The sequence below is a fragment of the Balaenoptera musculus genome, chromosome 6 (assembly GCF_009873245.2).
Source record: "Balaenoptera musculus isolate JJ_BM4_2016_0621 chromosome 6, mBalMus1.pri.v3, whole genome shotgun sequence".
NCBI classification, from domain to species: Eukaryota; Metazoa; Chordata; class Mammalia; order Artiodactyla; family Balaenopteridae; genus Balaenoptera; species Balaenoptera musculus.
Genome location: NC_045790.1, coordinates 92,016,002 through 92,032,358, shown reverse-complemented (window position 1 = coordinate 92,032,358; position 16,357 = coordinate 92,016,002). Strand labels below are relative to the sequence as shown.

The following is a 16,357-nucleotide window of genomic DNA, read 5'->3' as shown; positions in this document are numbered from 1 at the left end:
ACATCAAATGCAACCTGTTAAATGAAGTTCCTGCTATTCTCCACCAAACTAGTTTCCCCTCTGGGGACATGGCATTCCTACTTTCTCTGTCCTCCAAGCTGAAACTGTGTCTGCTTCCCTTTTGCCCACACTTTCACAGTAAACTATTCACTGGTTACTGCCCTGCCTGTCAACGTACGGTATGAATCCTTTACATAGTACCGTAATCCTACGATCCGGTTTGTGGCCTACATCAAATACCGACTAAGCACTTGCCAAGTGCTAGTTCTGGACAAGAGATGACTGACAGTTACTGCCTCCTCAGAGGTCACAGCTTAACGGGGGAGAGGGCCACATAAGATACCACATTACATGGAGAGGCACAGGGGCAACATCTCCAAGGAAAAGTTGCAGATGCGAGAAGGGACTCGCAGCACAGCACCTGAACTTCTATTACCGTCAGCTTCTATCATGCATTGTTGCGCTTTAATTGGTGCATTACTTGGTTCGGCGGTATTGCCCGCAACTGCAAGGAATCCGGAGACTGGGTAAGTGTGCAGCTGGGGGAGCAGCATATCATTCCCCCTCCTGCCGCGCCGCGCCGCGCCGCGCCGCGCCCTCTGATGGCCGCGGGTGCAGCAGGCGGCGAGTCTGCAGAAAGAATACTCAAGGAGGGCAGAGGTGCTCAAGCCGCACTTCACTCCCAGACCAGCAGCAGGCAGTGGTTGGGCGCTAGGGGGTCCCCTTCATCAAGACACCCTCTGGCGGACAGGACCCGTTTCCGTGCCCCCACCCCAGTTAGGCCGCTCGAACGCTCACCTACGCCGCGCTCTGAGGACCCCCAAACAGCGGTGCGTCCGCCCAGGGCTGCGCACGGGCCTCTCCCTGACCGCTGCTTCTGAGCTCTCGCGACGCGCCCTGGGTCTCCGGGCCGCCGGCCCGCTCGAACCCCTCCGGTAGTGGCTGAAGCCAGGCGGAGGGGCAACCTGCGAAACACGTACTCGCAAGCGAAGATAGCCCGACACGCGCCGAGCGGCGCCGCGGTGACGTCGCGAGCCTGAGGGGGCGTGGCCTGCCGTCTCCCGCTCCCCGCAAAGATATATAAGCAGCTCCGCTGGCCACCGCCCCCTATCCCTACATCCTCCTGCCCAGCCTATTGTATTTGACCCCCGCCTTGACGTCAGACCCCAAAGCTCAGTAAGAGGCGCCAGTGGGTGGAGCCTGCGGGGCCTGGGGAGCAGCGCGCGTGCGCACAGCGCGTGTCCCGGCTACACGCCGGCAAGACGCCTTCCTCCGTGGCAAGCGGGAGGAAGAGTACAGGTCCCAGGGGGCGGGATTTGCAGCACCTGAGGTCGCCATGGCTACCGAGCCCGAGACCCCTGTGGCCGCCTTGGCTGCGGAGCCCGCGGTGCCATCGCTTGTGGATCGTTACTTCACTCGCTGGTACAAAGCGGGTAAGTGGAGAATGATGTCAGTCTCTTCTGGGCCCAATTTGTCTGACAGTATAGGGACTATGATGACAGATCATAAGCCGCATGCACCTTCCCCAGCACTTCCTCCCCACGTCAGAAGGAACTGGATCTCTCTGTTCCCCTGTAGGCCAAGGGAATGGCATTTGCCCGTGGAAAGCAGCAGGGAGCATTCTGGGTAGGGCGAGCGCAGTGCGAGTTCAGGAGGGTGGGTTGCTGGCGGGAAGATGGTAGACTAAGGTGAGATCCCCGAGGGAGGCAGGAGCTGGATTGCAATCTCCTTGAGTACCTAAAGGGATTTGAGGGGCTCAGTCCTCCAAGAAGAGTCGATACATAAAATGATTTAAATGGTAGCGGTCTAAACTAAGGTAGAGGCATAGGGATGGAGAGAAGAGGGTGGGTTAGAATAGAGGCATTTAGAAAGCAGAATCTAACAGTTTTACTTAAAGGAAGTCGCTGGTATTACACATTTGCCCCTTATTAGTAGGTATCCTGTTGTACAGCTTTGTGTACCCAGCAAATATCAGTGATGAGAGCATCGTTGGGGACCCTCCTCTAACCCAACTTGCTCGCATTCATTTAGGGATAATAGGTGTACTCATCTTTTACAATATTGAAATATTTTACAATAGCATACGTTTTATTAGCCAGACTTAGTGTAACCAACTGTCCGGTTAACCCTGGATTGACGTGTTTTCTGGAATCTATTACTTTCAACGCTAACATCAGGACAGTCCTGGGCGAACCAGGATGAGTTAAGTCTCTCTAAAATTGACCAACAAAACATGCTACTAAATTTAATAAAGAATACATTACTAATCACTTCTTTTCTAATAGAAATAATGATTGTACTCATTTTAAAGTGAGGATAAAAAAAGGTGGAGCAAAGAGTTAATCATCATTTTAACATTGAATGAATGATTCCATCTGGACCAGATATCTTTAAATACTTTATGGTCAGCCTTTAGGTATATCTTTTTGAGTAATGAAGGGATACCAGTAATATATGTGTCCAGCCTTCATAATTAACTACCTCTATGAACCAAAGAAAGTACTACACAGTGGTAGTAAATATTGACTCAACAGCCATCAGGCTCATTCATTTCTTCTAGATGTCAAAGGAAAACCCTGTGAGGACCACTGTATACTACAACACTCTAACCGGTAAGCAAATTGGGGATTTTAAATTATCAAAAAAAAATTTTTTCTGGCATTGTAGCCTGGTATGGTCTTGTATTGAATAAGTATTCATTAAATGATTATCTTCCACTGTATTGAGATGGTATTATTTATAGTAGGAGTTTGGTTGACAAGAATGAGTCTTTCAGTGCCTACGCTCAACAAATAAACTTGCTTACCCAAACATCCAAATGGAGGACCACACCCCCAGTCAGCTACTACCTCAAGTAACCAGCCTGTGCCTAACCACTGAATTGCCCAATCCCTTGGAGAGGGCTAGGGTAGAAGCACAGATGGTATCCTATATATACCGGCATGCCTTACTTTTCTCTCTTCCTCCTCAGTGCTGGCTAAGCACCTCTGGTACGCTTCCCTTTTGGGGAAGGAAATTCAGTCCCATTTTCTCCATTTTTATTACTGCCTTCTTCTCTTCAGTTAAGCTCCAATAGTAGCCAGAGGAAAATGGGGGGAAATGATAGGCTGACTAAACAAATGTCAGCTCAGCTCTTCTTGTGCCAGTAGGAATACTGTGTTATAGGGGGAAGAATCATACCAAGCAATAATACAGGATCAATTTTTGCTCCTCGTAGAATATGTGTCATCACACTGGCAGGATCCCATCCAGTTCTTCAAAGTGGAAAAGCAATTAAAAGCATTTCCTATCAAATCAGTACCAACTGTAGCAGACTTCAGAACAAAGTCTCTGGGAAATTCAAGCGGGTATGTTCCTGTATTTCTCTACCTAAATCCTCTATTATCACAATAATGATAGAGCCGGCCGGTCTCAGAACCCAGTAACGTATGCTCAGCATACTTCCCTGGCAGTTAGAGATGATTTTAAGAATACTTAAGCTCTAAGGAAATTCTCAGGCCAAAAAAATGAGGTATTTCAGAAGGTATATTATCTGTCATATTAGCTTCTGGGCCACCATCCCTATCATCCCCAGGATGAAGGATGGAGAAGGTGGACCTTTGAAAGAACAACTCTAATACCAATATAACAAGATATTTTGTCCCTTCTAGTTTTGTTAAGCCAGTATTTCGAATTCTATAAAATTTAGATGATCAATACTTCTTTATCATAAATTTTCACATGTGAACTTAAAAGTAAAATAAAAGTCCTGAGGTAGTGAAAAAAAAATCAATCTGAGAAAATATATATTATTTGCTTCGTATCAGTTGCCATTCCTAAATCACTGCCAATTTTATACACATCTAGCTACACCCTCTACCTCCGCGTAGTGTTTAGTTATAGAAAATGTTACCTGTGCCCTCTACAATTCTAGGCAAGGTGGACATTTTACTGTTAAAGGAGGGTATCACACCAAGGACAACTCAATACCATACTAAACTATCCTGACAAACCCCCTGGAAAGGAAAGTTTCAGTGGATGATTTAGGTCCTTCATTTACTGAGTTCATACTAAGAGTTTCTGCTAATTACCTCACTGTTCTGCAAGACCCTTGTTTATAATCCCCTTTGTAGGCCTGAGGGCCCCTAATAACCTGCCTTATAATTATTGATTTTTCCTCACTCAGGAAACAAGTGGACTTTAAAAAGCATGGACCATTCTTAAAAGTCTACAAATTACAAGTAAAACAGTTAGTGCTTGTGATGTTCCTGTCATCAATCTTTGTCCAAAATAGTAGCACTGTTGTTACTACTGAGGAACAGAGAGGGACCTGCACATGGAACCCCCTGTAGATAAGCTTTGATCGCATCTCAGCACTGCCCATCAGTTCTTCTCCCAAGGGAGGTAACCAAAAGGGGTTAAAACACTTCTTTCTGACACAGAGCCAGTGGAAGACAAACCATCTGGGACAAATCCCCAGCCCCTCCTCCCAAAAGTGGGGAGTCACACTGACTAGTATTTTGAAACGAAGTACCCGCAGGCAGAGGAGTGAAGCGCGTGCAGTAACACCTGAATGCTGTCTAATAATGTTGTGAGTGGGAAAGAGGCCATAAAGAACAGCATCTTGACCTCAGATGTTCACTGCAGTAAAAATTCCTGGGAAAAAAGAGCAACACATGAGACATGCTTGCATCCATTTCCCATGAGCCTCCTTGTACTGGGTTGGCCAAAAAGTTCGCTTGGGTTTTTCATGTTAGGGAAAAACCTGAAGAACTTTGTGGCCGACTCGATAGATATTTGTCAGAACCTCCCCAGATATATCCATACAGTGGAGTACATGAAAGTATAACTGTGCCACAACATTCAAACAGACATATATCAAAATGTAGTATTTGCTAGTGGGTTATAGGATAATGGGTAAGTTACTCTTATGTGCTACTTAGAACTTTTCTGTTTTCCAAATTTTCCTCAAATTGCATTTTTTTAAATTAGAAAAATATCCCTTCTTCAGAAAGTCTTACTGATTGACCTAATAAAGAAGTTCCTTTCTCTATTAAGTTCTGATATAAAAATAAGGTAGGAATCTTAATGAAACTAACTTTATACAATATTGCTGTCATTCTCTATAATGTTGAATTTTATATTATGCTTATTGGTAAGATTTTCCTACCCTTTTGAAGTCTTTACACTTGGCTATGTGCAGCTTTCTCATGTACAGTTAAATATAAAGTATAATAAGTTAAGATAAAATATATTCTTAATATGTAACTAAACTACCTATTATCACATTTGTCTTAGTCTGCTTTTTCCCCTAGAGCCTAGGATGGTGCCTAGCCCATAGAGGCATTTAATATGTAAATATTTGAATAAATGAATGGTTTTCCTGTACTTAAGTCATTTTTATTTAAAACACTAATTCCAGGAATATATCCTATTGTAACTCTGAGGGCTGTCTTACAAAGAAAAGTGAAAATGTACATCAATTAATTTTTTCTTCCCTGTTATTATCAGGGGGCACAGTTTCTAACAGAACTTGCACCTCTGTGTAAGATTTACTGCTCTGATGGAGAAGAATACACCATATATAGGTGAGTTACTTTTTAACCACAATTTTGGAGAAACAAAGAAGATAATATTTTTCTTCAAAGCAATTTTTTCTTTAAATAGCTGTGTTAGAGGACGGTTGATGGAAGTGAATGAAAACATCCTCCATAAGCCATCCATTCTTCAAGAGAAGGTGAAAGGGTCTGGGGAAGTAAGATCCCATCCACATACTTTTTATCTGATTTTTTACCATTTGACAGTATTAAATATTCTATTTCCCTTCTAGCCATCCACCGAAGGCTACATTGCAGTTGTGTTGCCCAAGTTTGAAGAAAGTAAAAGCATAACAGAAGGGTTACTGACACAAAAACAGTATGAAGAAGTCATGGTGAAACGCATCAATGCCACAACAGCGACCTCATGAGGATTAAGATTGAGTAAAAACAACAGGGCATTCTTATCCTTACCTGGCCTACCAGTCAGTGCACTAAGGAAGAACCAGAGATGCTGAAATGTACTTCACACCCGGCCATCCGCAGGGAGGCCTGATCTTAAAACCTGACCTAGGTTTCCTTCTTCGTCTTGCATAACAAGCCTTGATTCCATTTTGTCTTCAACCTCCCAGATCTGCCTGCCCATGTACATACTCTGTTCTTCTTTTGCTTTTCTCTTTCTAACAACTGGCAAGCGACAGACGTTTTTCTGATTAAAAGCCAACAAACAAAGCACTTTGAGGAAAATTTGAAAAGACAGAAAAGTAAAAACAATTTACCCATCATCCTGTAACCCATTAGTAAATACTAGGTTTTGATGTAATTCTGTTTGAATATTGTGTCATGGTTATTGTTTTTGCCTCAATTTTCCATCACTTTGAAGTTGAAAAACAACAACTGGCCTTTCTTACCAAGTCTGCTTCAGTGTGACACGACCAATACGTCTGGTCCCACCCCTTCTGCCCCAACTCCCCCGCTCAGGTTGCTGGGAAGAGGCAGAGTGTAGAGTGTACCTTCTCTAAGTTTATGGGTTGGCCTTCAACTCTGAACAATGTAGCACTGTAACACTGGTTTCTTAATGAGGGACACATGAAAAGGCTTTGAAAGGGGATTTGCTAACATGGAAGTATCAATATTATAATGCTGTATGAAGTAACATGTTTATTTGTGGTCACTCAGTCTCACACTCTAGTTACAGGGTAACCAGCAAAGAAGTTCCCGAGAGGTTCCTGGAATTCAAAGACACACATGCTTTTGAACAGAACAAAAGCTTTCACATCATTTAAACAATAAACAAAAAACTATGAATTCATGGTTTAAGATTGTATACTTGTTTACATTGAATTTCAAATAAAAGGACTTTTCAAATTGTTATTTTTCCTTAAGGGCTGCAACATATACATACATATAAACATTTCTGTTTTTAAATAAAACAATTATCCTTGAGTATAAATTCTTTTAGTTCTCCATCATCTTTTGCTGTTCAAGTCATGTTATCCCTTCCCTACCCCTACTTGCATTTAAATAAGAGAATATTCTCGTTTGAGGTATGTAAAATATTTTGTAAATAAAATTCTAAAATTATTTTTGACTCACAAGGAAACTTCTTTTAACCCTAACTCTCCCCTAAGTATACCCACTAGACATGATACAGGTAGTAACTATAGAAACATCTACTCTGATAGTGCTATGAGCTGAAAGTGTGTAAGCACAAACCAGCAAATTCCCATTTCAGGTAGCACAAATGGTTCCCAAAGGTGTCTTAAAACAAAGATACTAAAGATAGTAAAAGAATTATGTATCTATTTTACATATAACATTACTTCATCATTTTCCCATTATTTCCATTGTAATTTAAAAGAATATTTTGGTTTCAGGGCATAAAAATCATGTTTGATGATTTTTATAAAGGTCATAACCAAGCTGAGTGCATCCCATTTTCTCTTCAAGGCCTACAGTAAATTCAAGTTTCCTTCAATAAAATATTAACTAGCTAACTAGTAGTACTGTGGTTCTTCAGGATCTTGTGAATATTGACTGTGATGGCTGACCCAGATAATGATCATCAGACGAGCTTATAGAACTACTGCCATTTGGCAACTGACAGGTCCCGTTAGAGTTCAAAATAAATTTCAAAGCATCGGGATACAAGCACAAAAAACAAAGTTAACTATACTACACCATAAGGGCAGAACTTATAACCAGATCCTTCAATCAAAACCCACCCCACAAAAACAAAAGCTTTAAACCCTAAAATTTAAAAGACTAAAGTCGTTTATTTAATGAATATTCCAAAGGCACATATGTATACTTACTCAAATTATTTTGAACAGCTTAGTTCAATTGTTCTCTGTCTTCTATCTTCTGTTCCACCAGTTACTACTGAGAAGTACAAAAACTGCTTTTTAAGCCAGTAAGATAAGCTTAGGATTCCAGCTAATATTCAGGGCAGACAGGCCAGCTATGCTAGAACGAGAACTAAAACCATCTCCTAGTGAGTTCCTCCAGGATTCCGTGGAGTGAGCTCCATGACCCTGCTTTTGGGTGGGAGCGGGACATGCATCACAACAGATTTCCGGTGCTCTGTGAAACCCTTACTAGAGAACAAACGTGTGCTCCTGGCATGGATGATCTGTGACAGAGGGGACAGCGGAGGCCCAGTCATACTCAGTGGACAGAGGGATTGAAGAAGAGTCCACAGGTTTAAGGAAAACCCTGTATCACCCAGACTACTGTGTCTCTTCTGCTGCAAATTAATTAGTGTCCCAGATGATAAGCTTAAATTTAAAAAAATAGGAAGTTAGGGTCAAATGTGCCAAAGGTGAGCATATATTCAAAATAGCTTCTTTGGATTAAATTGTCATTAAGACAGTAGGGATATTTGGTTTGACTTTTAAGGAACATTATTCATGGCAATATCCCATTTAAAATCACACTGCAATTAGAAATATAGCAACCTCCATGGCATTTACAGTTGTCAGAAAGCTTCACAATCGGTTTCATGATCAGAAAATAAAGCAAGATTTCAGTTTGTTTTCTTTACAATATTGTTGTATTTCTGAAATATAAAGGATTGTTTGCTTTCTAAAAATGTCAGCTTTGCCACATGGTGCTCCAGAGATCTGACCTCAAAAGCTTCTCAAGTTTTACCGTCCACAGAATCTTTATTTGTAACTGAGACCCGTCTGTTGTTTTCCATTTGAAGCTGGAAAGAATTAAGACAATTAGTTTCTGCTTTACTTTTAAAATAAAAATTGCAAAATTAAATAGTATCTATTTTCTTTTGCATTTTCCTTTAGACTAATTTTTTTAATGTGAGTTTAAGATAAAGAAATTATCTTATCTTCTTCAGCAGTTTATAGCAAAGTGAGAGAAGTTGGACCAAAGTAGCCATTATGCATCTTGTCTTTGTAATACTCTTATCAACCTATAGTGACAGAAAGCAAGCAAATCAAATTCTTATAAGGACGTCTTCAAAAGACTTTATCATTTATTTTGTTTGAAAATGGTAAAAATTTCTTCATTATAGAAATCTAAGGGATCTCAAAGGGTATATAGATTAAGGCATCTGAGCTGACTTGATGACCTGAGGTCCCAGAACACAGAAGCAGGGATTGTTGCCCAAGTCTCATGCCAATTTCATGGAACCCTAGGAAGAATGGATAGAAAATCAACCTGTTCTATTTCAGATGGTTTAGGGGCTTCTCAAAGTGCACCAAATAGTGGCAGTGAACCCCCTTCTTTGCAATTCCTTGCACTCTACTTTTTTGCACTCAAACTCCCTAAAGCAAACAACAGAAGCCCTTCACTCTGAGGGGTCTGTGCTCTAGTTAGTCAGGTGATGATGTTGGGATTTAAGGGTAGCTGCTCCGTGCTATGGTATTAATCATATCCAAAAAGCTAATTTACTTGGTGAACCTACTGCTTCCCGGGGTCAGTTACAACTGCAGATGATAAATGGTTCTTGCAGTCAAGGCAGGAAAAATGGAAATAAATTGTTCTTCTGTAGGTATTAACACTTCATTTGAAGAAAAAGGGGCTGGAAGCTAACCTAATAAAAAAAGAAGTGTGAAAGTTTCTCAGGTGCTTTCCTGAATGTCCCACCCTCCCTTTTACCTTTAGAAACACTTGATTCTGCAAAGGTGTCTTAGTTACTGCCTGGAGCTGGTGGCATAGAGGAACAAGCTTGTTTATTTCCAGGAGAAGCATACGCTTATCATCATCTTTCAGCTGAAATGTAAATAAGGAAGTTATAACAACTCCAGTGAGATTCCATCTTTTAAACCTTAAATACATTTATACCTTAATAATATACCCTCAAAGTGGGTATTTATGACATCACCACCAGCACCAGGCAGGGATACGTGCATTACCTGTTTTGAGAAAGCTTGCACACTTGAAGCAAGCTTCAAACCCTCTTCAACAAAAACCTGGTAGAAAGGAAAAACATCACTACGTTAGGTGTATGTCGTCTAGATAGTTGGTAAGAAATACACTCATGGATAATTTTCATACACAATTTAAAAAATAAAACCTAAACATAAAAGGTCTGTCATGGAACTTCTTTGGTTTTTGTTGTATCCAGGAAAACGCAAGAGTTTAACTGTATTCAGAAGCAGATTTCCCAGACCTGATGCAGAATCAGTCCCTGCAGTGGCTCCCCTACACCGGGACACCTCCAATTACTGTGCAGGATCGCACAGACATTTGATACTTAGCCATAAAAATTATGCCTGGGCTTTTAGATGGAGCCGAAGCTCATCTCATAATATCCCCAATTATAAGAGGGTGTTGAATCTTGGAACATGGGGTCAAAAGGGTTAGATGAGGTCAAAAGCGTTAGAACATTCCTGCTTCCAGCTCAGCAAGATAGAATTTGTCATCTATACACATTCTTCAACTAGCCATTTGAGGGGATTATTTTTTCCCTATTCAGCATACATTGTACAATTTAGTGAGGAGAAGAGGATGATGGGAAAGAACACTGAAAAATACTTTAGAATATTCGGAATGATTATTTGTAAATGGTACACAGAATCTTTTAGAGTAAGAGATACCAGGGAAGTGAAGACTGAGCTTTAGGTGGCAGCAGGAAGAATGAAAAGAACAGGAAAAATCTGAGAGTGATTTGTGAAGAAAAATAATAGATCTTGGTAATAAATTAGATAAAGCATATGAAGAGGAAAGAGGCAATAATTTCAGGGTTAACTTTAATTCTCTTTCCAACAGCCTTGCTATTATTGGATAACCTGATCTCAAGGTCAAATTGTCCTTCGCATCCTTCCCTATCCTTTAAAAGGGAAAACAATGCAGGCTTCTCATTGTGGTGGCTTCTCTTGTTGTGGTGCATGAGCTCTAGGCACGCGGGCTTCAGTAGTTGTGGCACGTGGGCTCAGTAGTTGTGGCTCACAGGCTTAGTTGCTCCTTGGCATGTGGGATCCTCCCAGACCAGGGCTAGAACACGCCTGAATTGGCAGGCGGATTCTTTTTTTTTTTTTTTTTAATAAATTTATTTATTTTTTAATTTATTTTTGGCTGCATTGGGTCTTCCTTGCTGTGCGCGGGCTTTCTCTAGTTGCAGTGAGCGGGGGCTACTCTTCGTTGTGGTGCGCAGGCTTCTCATTGTCGTGGCTTCTCTTGTTGTGGAGCACAGGCTCTAGGCACACGGGCTTCAGTAGTTGTGGCACGTGGGCTCAGTAGTTGTGGCTCGCGGGCTCTAGAGCTCAGGCTCAGTAGTTGTGGCGTACGGGCTTAGTTGCTCCGCGGCATGTGGGACCTTCCCAGGCCAGGGCTCCAACCTGTGTCCCTTGCATTGTCAGGCAGATTCTTAACCACTGCGCCACAAGGGAAGCCCCTATTCCAACTTTTTAAAAAGGGAAAAAACTCACTTATAGTCAACTTTACAGAAAATTCCAAACGAAGTATTTTCTATAATTCTTCTGACTCTGTTGACAATCACCCTCTCAAGATGAAATCCCTTTCCTGAAGAGGCTCAGGTGAAAACACATGGGAATGCCAAAGGAAAACACATAACATTGATAAAGTGATAGAAATTTCAAATTTCAAATGCAAGAATGCCCTTGGTTCTAGAGAGGCAAACAGACTAACATGAGAGTCAGGGGAAATAAGGAAGGACTCTTGTAATCCACTTATCAATCTAAGCCTCTAGGTAAGCGAGGAGAATTAGAGCTAGGCCTATGTGGAATTTCATGAGACACATAGGGCAGAAGGGTGAGTGTCAGTATATGTGTCTCTCCCTGAATGCACTAAATCATCAGGAATATGGGAGAAGAAAAGGAAACTAACATGTACTGAGAACCTGTAATGGTCTCAGCCCCATGACAGATGCTTTCTTATGTGTTATCTCTTTTAATCAATATCATTCATCCAATTCAATAATGAAGAAGCCAAAAACCTTTCCTCGCATTCAGGACAGTATAAGAGAAATACATTTGCTGATAGGATATTTTCACCTACTTGGGAAAACCTGAAACTTAATATTGCATCTAGTGACTATCAAAGCCCATTCTACTTTATCCCTATTTGGTTTTTTTTTCCAGTAAGATAACCAAAAAGCTCCAAAAAATGCTACTGCAAGTCCTCTAATTTTCTACCACTATCTATAGTATACATGTGCTGTGTGCACAGGTAAACACACAATTACAGTAAATCATTTAGAAAACTAGCTATTACCAACTTTTAGCCCAACTTTTATGCTACAGTATTAGCATAAAATGGAAATAAAATCTACCTCTAGTTGATGAATTAAATCCTGCGAAGTTTTTAGTGGACTCCCTCCCCTGAAATAAAATGAATTATTAATGAGGTAAGAAAAAATTATTTCCTGGAAATTGATTTTGTATTAAAGTTTTAGAGCATTTCATGCATTAACATATCCCAAGTTTTGAAGAGTAATATTGAATAGACTAAAAATATTTTGCGTATTCTTAAAACAACTTTAATATTTAACTATTACTTCTTAAGGCACTTCAAAAAATTTCAGGTAAACATTATATATGTTCATTTTATAATGTAAAGAAACTTAAAACTGACAAGTTATATTTAAGTTTTATTTTTCCTTTTTAAGCTTTTTTATTTTGCTTCATAAGTTAAAGATATAAGACCTGACAATATGTCTTAACTAAAAGGCCCTTGTTCCATAATGGAAAAAAGATCCGACCAAAAATCAGGAAATTCTCATTTTTTATTCTAATTTCAACTCTGGCAGGAATTCAGTTGTTTTTGATGAGGCATGTCAGTTAAGTTTCAATTCTGAGTCTATAAAATAATCATAATAATATTTGTGCTACCACTCTCATCAGAAGATTAGGGAATATCACATTGATAGCTACAAAGAAGAATTAAGTTCTGCCCCTTAATAGCTATGAGACGTGAGCAAAATATTCTTATTCTCTGATAAACTGTTGTAAGGATCAAATGAAATTATGAAGAAGAAACCACTTTAAAAACTATAAGGCACTGGTAAGTGTGAAATATTTTAAAACTATAATGCACTAGAAAATCTAAAATATATAAATTATAAAGAAATATGAGTAACTGTATATAAATGATAAAGAAATTATATAAATTGTTAAGACAACCTTAAACAATAGCCTGAAGAAAAGCTATAAGATTGCCCAGGAAAACTACAAAACTGGATACTGTGAAAACTAACAGATGAGTCTCAGAAAGAAGCAATTAGATGAGGCTGGTAAACCATCCTCTTAAGGGAAAACAGAAAAATTGTTTGGGAAAAAACAGGTATACCGACAGGGTGGGTAGAAAACAAAGCCAGCTTGAGATTTTACCACAATCATATTACCAAGACTTGCCAAGTTGGCACAAGATGTTATCTATTACCATTATTCCATTATCCATTCCCATCAAGAATTCTAATATATTGTCATCTATTTATTGTGTATATCTGCTCAGTCTCTTACACCTCAGGTGTACTGTTCAGAGTTTTGATTTTGATTCAGAAAGGCTGGTTTATCAGTCAGAGTCCATTAAGGAAAAACAAAAACCACAGCTGTTATTTTATCAGAGAGAGTTTAGTATGTGGAACTGGTTAACCAAGTACTAGAGGACTGAGAAGGCAGAAAGGGAACACAGAGAGGAACACTGAGATTGTAACTGTGGGCAGCCGCTTGTACCCCTAAGGCTGAAGGAACAAAAGGAAGAGTTTGGGATTCTTAGAATTTAGACGCTTGGCGGTGAGGCCCCTGCAGAGCTGGTTCTTGAACCTCGGAGAAGGGGGTGGCAGCCAGCTGGTGCTGGTATTGCCGAGGGGGCAGGATGAGGCTGGGTCTAAGTGTATAGAAATAAACAGAAACTGGAACGAACAGCTGCTGCGGGGTACAGAGCTACTGTTGAGTGAAAGCAAGCGAACAAGGGAGCAAATTCCTTCTCCTTCCTCCGTCCAGCCTTGCCCTGTCCCTCTGGTGTCTGCTATTGTTGGAGCATAACGGCTGTCAAAGGAGGGGTGTTTTCTCAGGCCCCCAGTCCCAGCATCATGAGCAGTGTATAGGAAGGGTGGGTTTGGAGCTGAGAGAGAGGCTGGAAATCAGCTCATAAGCTTATTGGGTCTCGATTTCCTCAGTTATGAATGGGGATAATACTCTCCTGTATACTTCACTGGAATGTTTTGAAGGTTAGATGAGAAGGTAGATATAAAAGCATTTTACAAGCCATAAAAATAAAAACAACTGAAAATTAGCCTCCCATAAATACTTGAATTTCCTGTAATAGGTATTTCTTAGAAGAAATGTGATCACCTTCAGAACTAATGGTTTCGAGGCTAACAATTTATAATGCTTCCCCATGCCCTCCCTTATCCTCGTCTATTCAGATCATGTTAACATCTGAGATACCAACTTACGAGTCTTCTAGGGGAACTGCCCAGGAAAATTGTGTTTTTGCTTTGGTTGGCAAAGCATGATAATGTCATATGTGCAGGATACCACGTGGTATAGTCACATGGCAGTGCTTTGAGCACGTGACATCACTGCTGAGAGTGCACCAGGAGAGAACACACAGACCTGAGTGAAGCGAGGCGGAGGGCCTGGAGTGTGTGCCTGCTGAGGCTCGAGCGGGCATGGAATTCCTGTGAAGTCTCTTGTTGACCTTGAACACATGTGCAAGTTTGCATTCTCCTCCATGATATGCACAGAATTGTTTTAATGCAAAAATTCTCACAAATCTTTGAGTACAGTCTGGTGCTCTGTGTGTTCTATAACCTCTTATTATATCCCCTCCCCCCAGGGTATGGCTCACTTACTTGGAAAGGACCAGGCATATATCACTGAGATTTTCTTTTTCTGTTTTTCCCCCATCATTACCTTGTTCTTCTGGAGAACAAGGACTGGAGAAAAAATTTGAGACTGGAGAAACAGGCAAAAAATTTGAGACTGGAGAAACTGGCAAATTAAAATCACATATGTGTTTGACACCATAATGAAAATGAAAGGCTATTTATTACTGGTAGAGATTTGGGTATTTGAAGTCATCAGAAGTATAAAATAATCTTTGCTGATTCAGTCTACTTTCTATTAGGTTGGTCAAATGTTCGTTCGTTATTTTCCGTAAGATGGCTCTAGTAGCACTTAGTTGTCTTTAACTTCACTTGAAACAATTTTGTTAGATTGTATGTGACAGCTGTCATATCCGCATGCATATAAAAAAAGACATTAAATTGGTGAATTTTTGTGTAGCCATTTTAACATTGAAGATGGAAGGAAAAAAGCAACATTTTCGTCATATTATGCTTTATTATTTCAAGAAAGGTAAAAACGCAACTGAAATGCAAAAAAAAAAAAAAAGATTTGTGCAGTGTATGGAGAAGGTGCTGTGACTGATCAAACATGTCAAAAGTGGTTTGCGAAGTTTCGTGCTGCAGATTTCTCGCTGGACGATGCTCCACAGTCAGGTAGACCAGTTGAAGTTGATAGCGATCAAATGAGACATTAGTTGAGAACAATCAACATTATACCACGCGGGAGATCGCCGACACACTCAAAATATCCAAATCAAGCATTGAAAATCATTTGCTCCAGCTTGGTTATTTTAATCACTTTGATGTTTGGGTTCCACATAAGTTAAGCAAAAAAACCTTTTGACCATATTTCTGCATGTGATTCTCTACTTAAATGTAGTGAAAATGTTCCATTTTTAAAACAAATTGTGATGGGCAATGAAAAGTGGATACTGTACAATAATGTGGAACAGAAGAGATCGTGGGGCAAGCGAAATGAACCACCACCAACCACACCAAAGGCTGGTCTTCATCCAAAGAAGCTGATGTTGTGTATATGGTGGGATTGGAAGGGAGTCCTCTATTGTGAGCTCCTTCCAGAAAACCAAACAATTAATTCCAACAAGTACTGCTCCCAGTTAGACCAACTGAAAGCAGCACTCGACAAAAAGCGTCCAGAATTAGTCAACGCATAATCTTCCATCAGGATAACGCAAGACTGCATGTTTCTTTGATGACCAGGAAAAAGCTTGACTGGGAAGTTCTGATTCATCGGCTGTATTCACCAGACATTGCACCTTCGGATTTCCATTTATTTAGGTCTTTACGAAATTCTCTTAATAGAAAAAATTTCAATTCCCTGGAAAACTACAGAAGGCACCTGGAACAGTTCTTTGCTCAAAAAGATAAAAAGTTTTGGGAAGATGGAATTATGAAGTTGTCTGAAAAATGGCAAAAGGTAGTGGAACAAAAGAGTGAATACGTTGTTCAATAAAGTTCTTGGTGAAAATGAAAAATGTGTCTTTTATTTTTACTTAAAAACCGAAGGCACTTTTTGGCCAACCCAATACTTAGGTTCTAGGTCCCAATT

At 40.3% G+C, this 16,357-nt stretch overlaps 2 protein-coding genes and 1 long non-coding RNA gene across 5 annotated transcripts in view; 1 reads left to right on the top strand and 2 right to left on the bottom strand.

The window, feature by feature from the left end:
• Positions 1-1,047, bottom strand: part of ELP1 (elongator acetyltransferase complex subunit 1) — a 62,978-nt gene extending 61,931 nt beyond the window's left edge. For 2 of the 3 annotated variants that reach the window (XM_036856734.1, XM_036856735.1), the window contains exon 1: positions 799-929. The gene's annotated coding sequence lies outside the window, so the exon portion shown is untranslated. Of the gene's footprint in view, positions 1-798 lie in introns of all 3 variants that reach the window. The other variant, XM_036856733.1, reaches the window with a different exon arrangement.
• A 150-nt stretch (positions 1,048-1,197) lies between these two features.
• On the top strand, positions 1,198-6,248 carry LOC118897486 (protein Abitram). Its single transcript, XM_036856754.1, has 6 exons — positions 1,198-1,433; positions 2,561-2,612; positions 3,218-3,347; positions 5,491-5,567; positions 5,647-5,716; positions 5,810-6,248. The coding sequence occupies exons 1-6, from the start codon at positions 1,337-1,339 to the stop codon at positions 5,945-5,947; spliced, it is 564 nt and encodes a 187-aa protein (XP_036712649.1). The 5' UTR covers positions 1,198-1,336; the 3' UTR covers positions 5,948-6,248.
• Positions 6,249-8,860: 2,612 nt separating this feature from the next.
• On the bottom strand, positions 8,861-9,944 carry LOC118897297. The gene is made up of 3 exons (XR_005020397.1): positions 9,890-9,944; positions 9,633-9,746; positions 8,861-8,943 (listed from the first exon to the last, which is right to left on the bottom strand). It is a non-coding gene; the product is annotated as an uncharacterized LOC118897297 (long non-coding RNA).
• Between the last annotated feature and the right edge of the window lie 6,413 nt (positions 9,945-16,357).